This window comes from Neomonachus schauinslandi, chromosome 5, assembly GCF_002201575.2.
Source record: "Neomonachus schauinslandi chromosome 5, ASM220157v2, whole genome shotgun sequence".
In the NCBI taxonomy this organism is placed as follows: Eukaryota; Metazoa; Chordata; class Mammalia; order Carnivora; family Phocidae; genus Neomonachus; species Neomonachus schauinslandi.
In genome coordinates, this window is record NC_058407.1 from 174,894,523 (window position 1) to 174,910,834 (window position 16,312).

The 16,312-nt window shown below is 62.0% G+C and overlaps 1 protein-coding gene across 1 annotated transcript in view; it reads left to right on the forward strand.

Moving 5' to 3' along the window:
• Window positions 1-16,312, forward strand: part of MAD1L1 (mitotic arrest deficient 1 like 1) — a 285,464-nt gene that overhangs the window by 46,553 nt on the left and 222,599 nt on the right. The window contains exon 8 of the mRNA XM_044915187.1: window positions 9,544-9,630. Within this exon, the coding sequence (XP_044771122.1) occupies window positions 9,544-9,630 (87 nt within the window). The remainder of the gene's footprint in view (window positions 1-9,543; window positions 9,631-16,312) is intronic.

A 16,312-nucleotide genomic window follows, 5' to 3' on the forward strand; every position in this document is an offset into this window, starting at 1 on the left:
CCTGGAGGGAGCCCCGTCAGAGCCTGCATTGCTGCCCCCATGCTTCGTGGCTGTCCTTCTGGACCTTGCCGGCCTCTTCGAGCCTGGCCCCCGCGGGGTGCTCGCTGGGCCCGAGAAGCTCCCGTCTCTGCCGGTGCGTACACCGCTGATTCCTTCGTTCAGTGTCGTGGGGGCTGATGACGTATAAATGTGTGAGGGAAGCCGTGTTTCCGTGAAAACACCATTGAACGCTTTGGAAAGCCTCCCAGGAGAACTGGTAGCACATGGCTGCTGAACAGAGCGACCGACGGAGAGATGGACGGGGGTGGGGGGCGTCGGAAGATTTAGGAAGGTTGCAGGCGTCCGTGTTGAGGAAACAAAGCCAAAATCATGGATGACGATTTGTGGTGTCTGTAAGAAACGTAAGGTAGGACTCAAATTAGGAGACCCACCTTTGAGGAAGTCTGCAGCTTGGGGGGGGGTTGTGTATTTGTGCCAGTTACCGTGTTTGCGACGCCCGTGTGTGAGGCATGGGCTCCTCGCTGTAGCCGGTCACCACTGTGTGGGGTCAGTGACGGTCCTGGTGGTTTTATGTGGGGAGCCTCCTGCTGGCATGTGTCGGCCGCGCTTGGCATGCGGGTCAGTCTTCCTGGTACCCATCGCCAGACACCGTTGGTGGACGGCCCGCAATGGTTTCGGTATTAACGGCCGTGACTAGTAAGTCTACGGCGCTAAGCTTCACGATTGTTTTCTGAATAGTATAAAATTTCCCAGTTTTCATCCTGTCCTGCGAGAGGCCACTGTTTTTGTCCTGTTTGGCCTTCTAGACATTTCTTACGCATGTGTAAACCAGCTCAGCCGTGCTTGATTACGTCTTGTTGCTTTCATACTGAAGGTGGCCTAGTGCTCGCATTCTCCTCTGGCACGGGGGAGGCTGGGCCGTGCCGGCTTCCTAATCTCTGGTGGCAACTTTGGCATCACCCTGGCGTCGTGGGGGAATGCGCTGCATAGTTGGACACGAGGTGTGGGACCTCACTTAGATTTTAAAGTGCTTGCTGTGGTTGCCGGCTTGCAAGTTGATGCTTGGAGGTAAGTATGAGATGCAGGGGACCGGCCAGGAGGCCACCGGGATGGTCACAGTAGAGCCAGGATGAGCGGCTGTGTGTGGGGTTGTGCTGAAGCCACAGCAGCTGAGTGAAAGTGACCTGGAGAAAGGCCCCCAGGACCCTTGGGGCTTGTCATGGCGGCTGGCAGGATGGAGAAACCGGAGAGGAACGGGGTGGGAGGAGCCAGGAAGGTGCTCTCTAGCCAGGAGCCGTCCAGGAGGCAGGTGGGCAACCCCGGAACTCAGGACCCAGAGTCTCTTGTTGGGGGTCCGGCCCGGGGTGAGGGGGTGGGGAACACAGGGTGGGTTAAGAGGGGGGTGAGAGGCATCCAGCAGGAAGAGGCCAGCGAGGGAGCTGGAGAAGGAGCTGGCTGTCCTGGGAGGACGGGGAGGGCCGAGGGGTGTCGGTGCAGAGGTTTGCAGCCAGCTCCGGCCGGGAGGGGTGGGAGAGCACGGGTGGGGCGGATTTGGGGACGGGGAGCAAGGATACTGTGCAGAGGCGTGCTCCTGGCAGAGGGCAGTGAGGAGGGGGGCTGAGGCCCCGGCGGGCAGGGGGACGGGACGTGCAGACCCCTCCGGGGCGTTCCCCTTGGGCAGGGGGGCCTGAGGGTGGGTTGCCTATGGGCAGTACTTTGTCAGGCAGTGTGACTGTGTTTCCGTGTGTGACCGTCGTCGATTGCTTGGGGGGACAGCTGCGGCTGGGTCGTGGGCTGCCCTGTGGGCCTGTGGGTGTGGGGAAAGGACACTTGTTCTCTGTTTATCCGGGAAAACAGGCAGCTTTAGAAGATGTGTGGATGGCCGCTGTCTGCCACGTGGCCATCATATCACGTGGGGAGAGGGACAGGTGACCTTCATGGGTGCCTGTGGCCTTGGGACCATCAGTGGTCCCTTTCTCTGGAGTGTCTGATCTCCAGCTCCGTAGCCGCAGGGCTGGGTACGGCAGGAACAGCCCCTGAGGGTGACCCCATCAGAACCTGGGCCACGTCCATGTCACAGGGAATTCATCCTTTTCTTGAGGAAAACAGTAGCTGCTTTCCCCGTCCTGGGAGAGATACCAGGCTTTGTCTTAACTTGGTGACATCCCTCCTGACCCCAGCCCCACCTCCCCCCACAGCTGTGCCCCGTCATCAAGAAAAACCTGATTTAACGGGACATCCCATTGGCCCTGTGGCTTGCAGTTGTGAATGTCTGTCCTCCTTTTGGGTTTAAGCCAGGTCTTGCTGTGTGGCGTTTTCCAGTCCTGGTTCTGCGTACTTTCTGCAGGGGGGTTTGTCCCCTTGTTGTAGGTCCCCCTGCCTGGCCGAAGCCACTCCCGGGAGCCTGGGCCTGGTGGGCTTTGTTCCTGGGGAGAATGGCTCCCTGGAAGCGAGCTTGAGCTTCATCAGAGAAGTTGGGAGTCCTCTGGATCTCGTGGAACCGGCCCTTTGGGCTTCGGCAGGAGCCCCGACACCTGCTCGTACGAGCCTCGGAATAGCTGCTGCTGGGCTGGACTGTCTTTCCTTGAGCGTCGCCCGGCAGGGTGACTCCCCCAGGCTCCCGCTGGGCCGCACGCAACTGAGTCGGAGTCAAAATTCAGCTGCAGATCGAACAAAAAGACGTTTCCCCTTTGAAAGCCCACAGTCAGAGTTAAAAGTCTTTGCGGTGAAGCCAGGGTTTTAGCAGCAGCTGGGAACTGTCACTCCTGTCATCTCCGAGTCGAGGATCTGGGGGCCCTCTGAAGGCCTTCCACCTCGTCGTGTGTGCAGTGGAAGTTTGGGGGTGGATTGATGCTCCCGTGCTGTTTCTGGGCTGCGAGTCCTGCGCGCCGAGAGGCCGAGCTAGGCCCAGAGCACCCCCGGTAAACGTCTTTGGCCTCTGCTCTCTGATCTGATGCTGGCGGAGCCTGCGGCGTTCGGTGATCCCTCCTGATGGCCCAGCTCCTCCGCCTGCTGCCCGTGTTCGCACTGGGCACTCTCCTCGGGTGGCTGGCTCCCAGGGCTCCTCCTGCCGGGTCTCCTGCCGCCGCCTCTTCCAGATGCCCTTCTCCCGTTGAGCACACGCGGGTGAGCCCCGTTTACTGCCAGCCTCACTGCTCCTCCTCTCCAGCTGGGCTTTTCCAGTGGCTCTTTGCACACAGTTGCGCGCTGCGTGGGGCTGTTGCTAGTTTTTGTTTGTACTCCGACACGTAACACGGTTCTTATCGGAAGTTACAGATCCCTTTGATTGCCACCACTGGTCTCGGCTCTGACCTGGCGGTGCCCCCCCAGGCCTCCGTTTGCAGTGAATCTTTTCAGAGCACGCTCTGTAAATACTCGCCCACGCTGTTGGTGTGTTTTCTTTGAGCCTGGACTTGTGAATTGTTGGTGCGGTTTTGGGGACGCGGCCCTCTTTCCCTGAGCACCCGCCAGACTCACCTGGCCCTTTGGGTGGAAGAGGGGGTGCTTCGGGAGGAAGGGTGCGGCGCTGCCTGTAGGCCAGGGGGTCCCGCGTCCCCGTCCTGCGGGCCTCCTCCTCGCCTGCTGTGTGCCGCCTGCGCCCCCCGCCCTGCCTTCCGGGGCCCTCGCCTTCCGCCCTCTGTGCTCAGTCCCCAGGCCTGGTAAGTTGGAGAGCACGGGTGGAGAAATGCACACAGGTGGGACGTGTGACACTGTGCGCACACGCAGGCGTCTGCCTCCTTTGCCGCCATCGGCCTGGCCACAGGGGAGAGGGGCCTGGGCCTCCAGAACGGCGGGTCATCTCTCGGGCCCCCACGCGCTGTGCAGAGCCAGCCCGGGGGCCCTGACCCATGCTTTGAAGCTGGGGAGGCCTGAGTGGCCTCCCACGCCTAGCCCAGCCTTTGTGGGCAGCCAGGACGCCAGCGTGAGAGCGTGGGTCCCAGGACCCCACGGTGGTCTTCCTGCGGCCGCCGGGCTGGGAGGGCGGAGGGCCCTAGGGCTCGGCCCACAGGCCGCTCTGAGCCACCCCGCCGGATGTGCGGTCTCACCGGGTCAGCGCTGGTCACCGTGGCTCCCAGGTTCCACCGCTCAAAGGGAGTTTAAGGAAAACTTGACAGATGTTCTCACAAGAAGCGTTAGAAACTTTAGAAGGTGAACAGAAACAGGGCTCTGCCGCTGTGACGGGGGTCTGGCTTCCTCCCACACGTGTTCTCCCTGCTGTCCACATGGGTGCATTGTTAGTCTACTCGATCCAGCTCTCTGCTTTTGCTTTTCTCAGTGTGCGTGTTTTTGTTGTCAGAAGACCCACGTATGTTGGCATTTCAAAATACTGCTCCCGTCACCGCCCCTCCTGTTCTCGTGGCATCGTGTGTGCCCCAGGGTACGAAGCCCGAGTGTGGATGACGGCACAGGGGCCTGGCCGCCGGCCATGTGACGGCACAAAGTAAGGGTCGTGGGAGTTCATGGCCTTGCCTTCTGGGATTCTTTTACCTTTGCACCAAATTCTGGAATCTGATGTTGGCCCGTCAAATTGACAGAGAACCTCAGAGAATGTTTTCTTTGTCAAGTGTGCAGTGGGCGGTTTTCTTGATGGCGTAACCTGTTTGGTGACTTACCCTACGGTGTCTGTGGGACTGTCTTACCGCTTAGGTTGCCCCACTTTTTCTTTTCTTTTTTTTTTTTTTAAAGATTTTATTTATTTGACAGAGAGAGACAACAGCGAGAGAGGGAACACAAGCAGGGGGAGTGGGAGAGGGAGAAGCAGGCTTCCCGCTGAGCAGGGAGCCCGATGCGGGGCTCGATCCCAGGACCCCGGGATCACGACCTGAGCCGAAGGCAGATGCTTAACGACTGAGCCACCCAGGCGCCCGCCCCACTTTTTCTGTAAATGACCAGTGGTTCTGAGTTGTGCCTAAGAAACACTGGGGAGTTGGTTTGCGGATCCTGGGCCCACCTGGAGGGGTCTCGATTCCGCGGACCGAGAGGTGGGTGGACCGGAGTGACTGCCGAGGACACGGGCCGCTCTTCCCGTTCCGGACGACCCCGCCCTGTGATGGCACACATGTGTCCCGTTGCCTTGTCCACTGCGTGTGCCCCGTGTTCTCCTGTGCCTTTTGCTGCTGCGGCACCCACCTGCCCACCTCTTGTGCTCGGCCTCGGGTGTCCGGGGTAGATAGTACCCACGCTGGGCCGTGAGAACCTACTTATTTTCTGTCATTGAACTTTTTTTTTTTTTTTTTTTAACATTAACAACAGTGGCGTTGTTCCTCAGAACACTGAGGGCGGGATGATCCAGCAGTTCTGTTTCTGGGTATATATCAAAGAGTCGAAAGCAGAGACGCAGATACGTATTTGCACATATTAGCTACGTGTGGTGGTTTCCTTTTTTTTTTTTTTTTAAGATTTTATTTATTTGAGAGAGAGAGAGAGAAAGCACGCATGAGCAGGGGAAGGACAGAGGGAGAGGGAGGAGCAGGCCTCCCGCGGAGCAGGGAGCCCGAGGCGGGGCTCAGTCCCAGGAGCCCGGGACCACGACCCGAGCCGAAGGCAGACGCCTAACGCCTGAGCCGCCTGGTGCCCCACGTGGTTTCTTCCTTGAGATGCGTTCCTGGAAGAGCAGTTGCCATCTGGCAGGTGCGGACTCCCCCTTGGTTACGTGTCTTAGCTTGTCCGTGGCCAGGGCCTCCTGGGGCAGTGGGGGCAGGACGGCCAGGCCACGGGAGCCGCAGCCGCAGACCAGGGGGCCTGGTTAACGTTTGAGTCCTTCAGTGTCCGGTTACTGCCCACGTCCTGTCCTTAGGGCGTGTTTTCACGTAAACCGAGCGTGCTGGGGCTGCTTCCTGACAGGTCCCCGTCCACAGCTGGGACCCTTCCTCCTGGCTCTCCCCTTTTCTGGCTTTATTTATTTTTTAAATATTTATTTATTTGAGAGAGAGAGAGTGCGCGTGCGCACACCCGTGCGAGCGGGAGCAGGGGCAGAGGGAGAGAGACTCTCAAGCAGACTCTGCAGCTGAGATCATGACCTGAGCCGAAATCAAGAGTTGGGCACTCAACCGACTGACCCACCCAGGTGCCCCTTTTCTGGCTTTAGAGTGTCCACACACTGCACCACCCACCTCTCTCTCCTTTTCCTCACACAGAACATTCCGGAACCATTGCCCTGAATGCCCTGTTTCTAACTAAATTCTCACCCGTATCAGTCCCCCAGCAGAACGTGTTTTCTCTTTGATCAGCGCTGCAGAACTGAGGGTGTGCAGAATCCCAGGCAGTTTAACGTAGTGATTGCTTATTTCGAGTCGGACCTCGTATTCCTCATTTACACAGTGAGACGTCACACGCCGCGGTCTCTGTCACCCGCGTCCTGCCCCTGTCGAGTTACGTGGGTCGGCGCGTGTACCTTACAAACCGGGGGTAAAGGCTCCTGTCTCCTCCTGTGCCCGCGTGCGCTTAGTGAGTGCACCAGGTGGTCGGGCAGCCGCGCTGCAGTAGGCCTGGGTCCTCGGGGTTTGGACATAACGCCAGAGGAGCCCCGTCGAGCTGGCGAGTCAGCTTGCAGGTGTCTGGACGGTGACCGAACCCGCGCCGTCTCCTTCCCTGAAGGATGTCCCAGCTTTTCTCCGTCTCTGAGGGGAGAATGAGCCGGTGGGTGGGAGAGTCCTGAGTGTGGCCCGCTGGTTTTCTGTGCTTCGAGCTGTTCGGGGAAGCGGAGCCCGAGTGCTGGCGGGAGTGACCGGTCAGGGCCGCAGGCGTGGGGCCCCGCAGGCCACCGAGGGAAGGGCTGTGCTGTGGTGACGTGCCCGCGGCAGCTGCGGGCCGGCTGAGGCGGGGCGGGGGTGGGCGCCGTGCCACGCGGCCTCCTCTTCTGGAATTGGGCACGTGGGGGAGGCAGGCCCTGCAGCCCACGTCCCTGCTCTGCGAGGAGGGGGTGGCTCATCTGAATGGTGGCACCTGGGATTCGGGGGCTGGGACCGTGGCCAAGGACCAGCCCGCTGGAGGGCCTGCCGAGGCGTGTCAGCCAGATCCGTGGGCTGTGTGCTGTGGTTTGTGCGGGGGACGCCCGCCCTCCCGGCTGCTCCGGGAGGGGCAGCACGGCTCCGGTGACCTAGGCTGCGGACGTCCTGCCCCTCCGGCGAGTGGAGCATGTTTGCGTGGCCAGTGCTCTCGCTGGGGGAGGGGTGGGAAGTCGGTTTGCTGCTCGGTTCGCTCGAATGTGGAGCCAGCCCCGTGATGGCCGCCCAGAAGTCGCACTGCGCTTGCGCGCCTGACGGCTTCTGTCTGAGCGTTTGTGCTGAAGGGGCGGAGGCCCGGCCCTGAGTGTGTGTGTGCGTGCGTGTGTGGGCGCGGCCCCGGTGCGCTGGCCGGGGTGGGGGTCCCAGGGGGTGCGGGGGCCCCGCCGTCCGTGGGATGGAGTGTCTCACGGTGCGTTTCAAGTTTGCTTTTCTCCTGATTTGAAACGTTCCAATTTTCCCTCATTATGAAATTGTTTCATTTCAAATTATCTTCACTTCAGAGGAGATTGGAGAGCCCGGCGGAAAGCGAGTCTGCCTGTGCATGTGTCTGACTCCTAGCTTTTGGGGGCTGATTTGGACCTCCAGGCACGAAACTTGTTTCTGAATTGGCGTCACGTGCTCCTGACTCTGCCGATTGGCCTCCAGATTTCTGGAAGGCTTCTACTTGGAGGGAACTGTAGGTCACCTGCCCTCAGTGAGAGCTGCCGCCTCGGTCGCTGAGAACCCCTAGAGACTCAGTGGCCACCTGCTGATGGGTCCTCTCCCTGGGCCCTTCCCTCTGCTCAGGCCTGAGCAGATAGAGCTGGGCCGGAAGATGCGGCACCCACCTGCCTCCCCCACGAAGCGAGGTCTGGGGCGGGGCAGATGTGGATGTGCGGGCCGTCTGGTAGATTTGTTTTCATTAAACTCGTCCCACGGACTTAGTAACCGTTTGGGTACCCCTCTGACTGACACAGAGAAACAACAACTTGAATATCTCTAGAGTGTTTCGGAAAAAAATATCTCTTGGCTTGAGAAGATTTCTTTACTTTTATGCCCATATGTTTAACTCCCCGAGGTTGGGAAGCTTGAGGAAGCTTCCAGGAAGAATGGGACCTGGCATTCAAAGCTGGCTCAAGCCCTTCTGTTGCTGGATTTCAGGCTTGCACAGGGTCCTTACAGATGGTCATCTGGTCTGGGGAGGAGCGCGGGGAGAAATCTCTCCTGTGCCCAGTGGTTCCTGTAGGCCCAGGGAGGGGCTGTTGCTCAGGTGGCCGAGAGGGGTGTTTGTGAGGGCATCTGCGAGGGGGAGAGCCGGGGGGCACGTGGGGGAGCACCTGCGGGAAGCACGTGCGGGAAGGGTGTGGACCGTAGAGGCCCAGGTGTGTGAGCATTTGGGGCGTGCGGGGTTTCAGATGGACTGCTGGCGGGTCACGGGTGCTGGGAGCTCCTGTTCAAGTGACGACGGACACCGAGAGACCCCGTGGCGAATGCAGAGGGGGGCAGGCGGGACGGGGAGTGGCCTGGGGGCATGACGGGAAGTTCCCTCTTCCAGGGAGCGCGGGTTGTCCTGAGACCTCTTGAGGAAGAGCGCCGCGAGCACAGGGTGAACTAGCGCAGAGCTCGGGGGCGCTGCGGTGACGTGTCTGTGTCCAGAGGCAAGGCTGTGGGAGGCGGAGCCCCTGGGGCCTGTTCCTGTGGCGGATGCTCCCGGAAGCCGGGCACTGTGGTGCCGCTGGAGGCCGGGGAGAGGGCCTTCGGACCCCGTGGTGACCGTAGCCAGTGCTGTGGCTTTGCGGCAGACTCTCTCCACCGGGGGCGTCTCTTGAGGGTGTAGCTTTGTCACAACCCCCGGGGCTCCCTCAGTGATGGAGGAGGCTGCGGCCACGTGCTTGGCCCCTAGGCCTCGAGCTCGGCTGCCACCTGCAGGCCAGGGAGCCCCTTAGCTTGCATGCCACGCGCTGTGTGGGGACCGTGCCCGCCGCGCCGGGTGTCGTAGTCTGTCGCCGGTGTTGTTGGTGTGGGTTCTGCTGCGTCCCAGTGTCGGGTTCTAAGGGGTCAGACGAGGTCAGCGCTGCTCAGGGGTGCATCGGGAAACTGTGGACACCTGGGGCCTCTGTTTCCTCCTCTGTGAGGTGATGACAGTGGCCACAGGGACGCGAGCCGAGGTGGGCAGTGTGGAGGGGTGTGAACATGACAGAGCAGCGTCCGTGGGGGGCCTGCTGTGGCTTCTCTTCCTATTGCCGGCTCCAGGGAGACGGGCACCCTCCACCTCACCTCCCCTGCCCTGCGGGCCGACAGCGGCGGCTAGCTGTTGACCTGTTCTTAGAGCTAAAACGAACTTGGGTCAAGTAAACATAATGTACCTGATACCACGTAGCCAGGGGCGGGCTGCGGTTCAAACCCAGGTCGCGGTGCGTGCTCGGCGCGCGGGACGCAACCTGTCCCGGGTCTGTGACTCATGGGCGGCTGGCGTGGTCTTGGCGGCCGTTCGGGGGCGGAATGAGGTCCCCCCCCAGGGAGTGGCTGCCGCTGACACGTGTTCTTGATCCCACAGGACCCCGGAAGACCTTTCCAGGTTCATTGTTGACCTGCAGCAGCGAGAGGTGGTCTTGCAGGACCGGAACAACACCATCACCAGCAGGTAGGCCTGGCGGCCCGGGTGTGCGCGGGATGCGTCTGCTTTGGAAAGGAGCCCAGAGCGTGTGTGTCCCCTGGGCGTGGCTCAGGAGCAGCTCTGCTTCACTGTCCCTTGGCCTCGGCCTGAGTGAGCGGGAGGGGTCGGTCTGGAGGGTGCAGGGTGCCCCATCTTTCTGCCCCGTGACCGTGACTGCCGAGGCGGCATGGTGCTGTCATCCCTGCCACGTGCCAGGCCACCTCTGCCTTCCTGGTGCTTGGGGGCCACGAAAAGGACGTGCGCCTGGATTGGGGAACCCTGTCTTTGCTGTAGCGTGGGCTCCCAGTGACCCCCTGATGGTGTGGAACCCGGCGCCCAGGGGGCAGCGTGTGCGTGTCCGTGTGCTCAGGAAGGTCCCCACAGAGGAACAGAGATCGGGAAGACCTCGCCCAGGCTGCACAGTGAGGAAGGAGTCCCCTTCCCTGGCGGGAGGCCGGGAGACCGGGAAGCCGGCAGCTGTGTGCCTTCTTGCCCCCTCGGTGTTAGGTCTTTCCTCCCAAACCCGTGAGGCCAGCGGTGCTCTGTCGTCTCACTCTGTCCTGACACGACGCCACAGGGGAAGCGCTTGGTCCCACAGCTGCCCCCATTCCACACCTCGGTCGCGAGTCCTGGCTCCCCAGGCTCCCTGTGCTTTGGCCCTGGTTGTGCCCCCACCCGTTTGCAGATTTGCTAGAATGACTCAGAATTCAGGAAAATGCTGTATGTGCAATCATCAGTTTATGGCCAAGGTTGCAATCAGAGCAGCCAGATGGAGGAGATGCCTGGGGGGAGGGCTGGGGGCGAGAGCTTCCCTGTCCCCTCTGGGTGCACCCCCGCTCCCAGCACCTATGCGTGTTGCCCAACTCAGAAGCTCTCTGAGCCCTGCTCTGGGGGGTTTTGGGGAGTTTCCATGCTTGATTAAGTTGTTGGCTGCTGGGGAAGAGCCCAGGCCCCCACCCCCACGGTGGGGGGGTGGACCTGGAGGTGGTTGATTGCTCTGGCCCCGCCTGCAGTCCCCTCATTAGCTCAAACGGACTGTGGTTGACAGGGGCTTGTTAGGAGTCAGGCACTGCCCCTCTCACCTCAGAAACCCCAGGGGTCTTAGGAACCCGTTGCCAGGAAAGTGGACAGAGAGCAAGTGCTTCTCCTTTAGGCTGCCTCTGGGCTCTCCCGGGTGGTCTGCTTCCTTTCTCCGGGGCCGAGTAGGCGGCTGCCCAGGCTGTGGGCGACACATCCGCAGGCCAGAGGAGAGGCCTTTTTCTTGGGTCTTCTCTTTGGAACGAGGAAACCTTTCCTGGGACCCCGCTGCCGGCAGACCCCCATCCAGCCTCGTTGGCCGGGGGCAGCTCCAGGCAGGATGGGCTTGTCCTGAGGCTGCGGCCGGCCCACTTCCCGCTGGGCTCTCCGAGGGGCGGACAGCTGAGGGGGTCTGTGAGCAGCCGGCCTCGGCCTTCTGCGGACATAGTGTCTTAAGGATTCATTAGTAGCCAGGGGAAAGGATTTCTTATTTTGGGGGTTGATGTCACTTTGAAAATGGGCTTTTAGAAGCATCTGGTTATGTTGGACATAATCACGTCAACTTAGCTCAAAAACCTCAAACGATAAAATTGCCTTTTGCTTTCAAAGCTACTGTCAGATGAAACGGGTATTAAAAGTGATTTGAAATTAAAGCTTTTACATTTTTCCAGACAATCTTCTTCACTTTACTTTGCATTTGAAGCAGAACGAACCGTTAGAGGGAAGGAAACTTGCCTTCGTTTTTCTCAGGCCAAACCGGGAGGGGGCGGGAGGCCGGCGTCCATGTGCGGGAGGCGGCGGCAAGAGCAGCTCCGTCCGTGGGGCCCCGGCAGCCCTCTGGCTCACGGCTGCGCGTGGGGCTGGCCCTCCCATCTCCATGCTGGCGGCAGCAGGCCCCTGCGGTGGCCCCCTGCCCATCTCTCCGGACCCTTGGGCCCCCTCCGAGAGCGAGGGTGCGGCCCCGGGACCCCCCCGAGGGCAAGCTCTGTGCCGTGGCTCTTGTGCGGGAGGTGAGGGGCGCTGGCCCACACGCCGCCACCGGGGCGACTGGCCTTTCGGCAGCTTGGCCTGGCCCCGGGGGAGGGGCCGGAGGCGTCACCCCGTCCTGCAGAGGAGAGCTTGGGCTCACAGGGCCGGAGGGCTCAGGCGAGAAGGGAGGCCAGGCAGCTCCCGCCACGCTCACGTGGGACAGATGGCTGGCAGGGACCCTGTGACGCGAGGCCCTTCCTGACCAGCACGGAGAGGGCTTGTGTGTCCGGCGTCCTTCACGCTGGCCGGCTGTCGGGCATCTGCGGGTCCCGGTGGGCAGGAAGTGACGTGGCCGTTAGCTGTGGCCTTCTGCGTGGAGGGCCAGGAGCCGCCTTCATTCCTGCACATCTTCACAGGCAGTGAGCAGGAATTGAGGGCAGCTGGGAAGAGGCAGCTGGCTAGAGGGCGAGCACGAGGGGTCCGGCAGGCCCTGGCACGGGGAGGGCGCTCCCGCTCACACAGAGCAGGGGACCCAGTGCCCCGAAGCCGTGGCCCCAGGCGGGAGAGTAGGCCCTGTGGGTTTGGTCTCCAGGCATTTCTTCTGGTCTGTCCCTTGCCGGGTCCTTCCGTGGTGCCCTCCGCTCAGGCACTCCAGCTCATTCAGGGAAGGATCTGTGCTGCGCCTCGCCTGGGAAGGTGAGGGGAGAGCAGACTTGAGCTGCCGGCCGGCCGCCCCCTGGAGCGGAGCTGAGCGTCCCCACGCCTCGCTGCAGGTGCCCCTGGTTCTGCAACGCCATCCGCCTGCCTGGGATTTGTACCTTCCTCGATGTTTGTGCCCACAGACTTCTGGAGGCTGCAAGGCGAGTGGTGGCTGGGGCTTCAGGCGGGAACCTTCCAGAGCCTTCCAGGTAGCAGGGGGGGCGGGGGCGTGTTCTTCTTGCGGAGGGTAGGGATGAACGTCCGTGCTAGCTTTGTGCACGATTACCCGAGTTCTGAGCTCTGATTTCCTCCTGTCAGAGTGGGGCTCGTGTCTGTCATGAGGCTCGTTCTGAGGGCGCAGCGAGATGTGGTCTGTGCCCCGTGGCCGGTAGCGCCCCGGAGACGCTGGTGGCGGGAGCTGTCTTTCCGAGAACCCTCTGTGCTGTGGGGCCAGGAGGCGGGCGCTGGTCTGTTCGGCAGCGCGGGGCGGCCGTGGGGCGTCCTTTCCCTCACGGGGGTGTTGGGAGCCCGCAGGCCAGGCTGCCTGCCTCGTCCCTTTCACGGTCGTGCCCAGACACTCCAGGGCCCCCTCAGCTGCTGCTGACAGGAGCTTGATTACAGCACAGGGACCTTTGCCTTTTGTCACTGCAGCCGCGGATTCAGAGTTCGTTCTTGGAGCCTGGGGGCTGATGCGCTTCCGCCCCCCGGCTGTGTGCTGGGGAAGTGGTGACTGTGGAGCATCTGGGTGCGTCCTCTGTCCCCGTGCTCCGCATAGAGCTCGCCCGATGCTGCCGTGCCCCGCCTTGGTCCTCGCCGGAGGACCTCCCCAAGGGCCCAGCACCCCGTCCACGTCCTGCTCACTGCTTGCAGCCGGCTTCTGCAGCCAGGCCGTGGACGGGAGGCTGCACTCCTTCGAGGCCCGGACCCTGGCCAGGCTGACGTCTGTCAGACTGCGACGTGCTCTGAGGGCGTCTTGAACGAGAAGTGGGAGATGAGGGGCAGCACTTTGTGGGGCCGTGCCATCTGGGGTTGCCGTGCTTTGCTGGAAACGAGGCCTCACCCTGGACAGTGGGTGACAGAGCGGAGCCAGGCTCTGGGGTGCGGGTTCCCCTCCCGTACGCATGGTGGCGGCCGGAGCGTCTCCGTGCTCAGTGCTGTGCACACAGCGTCTCCCCCGAAAGTCCGCGGCAGGTGTGGCCTTGTCCTCTGCGCGGCAGAGATGCCTGAGCCCCCGGGAGACAGCTGTGGCGTCGCCGCATGGCTTACCTGAGCGTGGAGCCTGCGCCCCTGCCAAGTGCTTGACGTGGCTGCAGAGGGGCCGCTTCTCACTCATTTCTCTGCTGCGGTGGAGACATGGCTCGTGGGCCCTCCGTGCGGCGCAGGGCCGGCCCGCCGTCCTTGGTGAGGACTTAAGGGAGAACCCGCCGTATAGGTGAAAGGAGAGAAAAGCAGGTCCGGGGGAGCTCTTCGCATCTTTGTCTGCCCCTGGCCCTCGAGAACCAGCCCTGCATCCCCCGCTCTGCACGCTGCTGCTGGTGGGCCTGCGGCTTCGGGCGGATGAGTCCCCGGGGCTCCGGGCTGCCCCGTCACTGCAGGCTGAAGCTCGCATTTGCCTCCTCTGGGTGAGAGCTGCCTCACAAGAGCCCTTGGTCTCGGGGGTCGGGGCTCGCGAGCCCTGACACTCCTGAGGTCCCAGTTTGGCCGTGGACTGCCCGCGGGTCTTCCCTTGCTGCTGCCACCGCGGCGAGCGTCCCGGGCCATGACTGGGGACGCCTGGGGCCCCCGGCAGCCCTTGGAAAAGGCCGCTGCTTGGTGAAGGGGGCTCGGCTGAATGGTGGGAGGGCAGTCCTTGCCCACGCCGCCCGTCCCCGTCTCCGAGAGGTGGTGCCCTTGGTCGTGCGTCTTCCCGGCAGCCGGCAGGTTGATGGGTTCTCTGTCATCCCCGAGGGGGAGTTAAGATCAGTGTACAGGTCATAATTCTTCATGTGGCTCTTTTCCTGCTGTTTGTCCACAGCATTTAGGCCGTCCTCGCAAACCATCTGGAGTATGAGTAGGCCTTGTCACCTCTGTCACCCTGTGCCTGTGTGAGTTATGGTGCTCTCAAGCCGTCCCGAGGCCAGCAAGGCCAGTGACGGCCACAGAAGATTCATGATGACCGAGGACTCGGGGTGGAGTTTACGCTGCGCTTGGAGCGCCAGCGGGTCTCTGGCTCTAGCTCAGGCTGGCCTGCCACCGAGTCGTTGTGTGTCCTTGGACAGAAGAATCAGCCTCTGCCTCACCTGTCAGGACGGGGATGGTGATAACTCTCCCGGGACCATTGAGCGCTAAGGAAGGAGGCTCTGTCAGCATCGGATACCCGTGCCTGGTGAGGGAACAGGGCAGGAGCAGCCTCTGGGGTAGTTGAGGGCATGGTGGTGTGAGCATCTCCTGTGTGTGGCCAGAGAAGGCCCGAAGGGGCTGGACTTGGGGTTGGTGTGCAGGACAGTGACGTCAGGTGGGAGAATAAGCCGGGGGGTTGGGGAGGGGATAACCGTGAGAGCACGAGGAACGGCACGACCTTCTCTGTGTGTCGATGGAGGGCGACCGGGAAATTGCTTTGGACATTGCGTGTTGAGGCGCCCGTGAGGCCAGAGAGAGGTCGGAGAGGTTGTGGACAGTCAGAGACGTAGGCACTCACAGCGTCTCCTGCGGACTCTGTCCCGGGCCTGTGGGCACCCGAGCAGGGCCGAGGTCCCGCATGGCCTGGAGCCAGCTCGACTCCTGTTGGCGCTCCCACTCAGAACTCCAGCATCTGTCCTGCGAGGCCTGGTCGCTCTGCTTGGGGCTTCTGCTCTGATACGTCCTGGTCAGCGAGGTGGCCCTGGCGTGTGCCTGCTCTCGCGCCCAAGGGCCAGGGACGGTGGAGGACGCGGGTGAGGTGCTGCTCAGCGCGTGTGTGTTGGCTGAAGGGATGAACGAAGCACCGACTGAAGAGGCACAGTGACGGACTGCTGACCGGGTGAGCCCTGTGGGGCGGGCGTCTGTGCCGGTCCAGGCACAGGGCCGCCAGCTGGGCTCCAGGTGCCACCTGCTGGGCTGGCTGGCGCCCTTCCTCTCACGAGGCGGGCCTGGCTTCGCCTCGTCCATCTGTGCTCCGCCACCCTGTGCCGGGCTCCAGTTCCGTGGGCCCCCGGGGGCTCCGTGCTCACCTGGCTGATCACCCACAGCTGTGTCCCGCTCTCAGGTCTCACGCTGGCCTTAACCATCACTGTCTCTGCAGGAGCGGGTCCCGGGGCTTTTCAGCGACGCGGACTGGGGCCCTGCTGGTCTGGCCAGCTCCCGGTGCTGCTCCGTGTAAGTGGGCTTTGGCGGGAGGTGTTGAGCCAGCCTGTGTCTGAGGGCTTGTCTTCATGCATTCCTCGGTGGCAGTCCGTGGTGGGACTTCTGTTCCAGAGATACAGGCACATGGCTGTGAGCTCGGGGACTCCACAGACCAGCGCCCCTTCCTCAGGCCGGGCCGGGCTCCATCAGCTTCTGCTGGTCACAACTGCTCACGCGGCGTGAGGCCCAGAGTCGTGCTGTGAGCATGCTGTTCTGGCCGTGGGGGCAGCGAGGCCCATGTTGTTGTCTCTGTGGCGATGGGGGTTGCCCAGTGGGTGAGGTGCAGTGTCAGGGGCTCACACTTGGAGCTTTGTCCCTGCACCTTACCCCCTTTATTGGAGGGAGTAATGAGATCTGGGGAAGCTCCGACCTTTCTGGAGCCTGTGAATCAGTCACAGTGACATTTGTTCTTGTGCTGACTGTCTCCTGGGGCCCTTGGAAATCTGTGAGGGAGTTAGTGCTTGTGGCCATCTTGCTCGGTTGCTTACTTCTGTGCAGAGGTCAGAGCCTTCTGCTGTAGACCATGCTGTCTGGGGCAGAAACCATCAGTCTAGGGTAGATGGGCCGTCTGTCTGGCATAGACCGCGCCGTCTGTCTGGTGTGGACGGGCCGTCTGTCTGGCGTA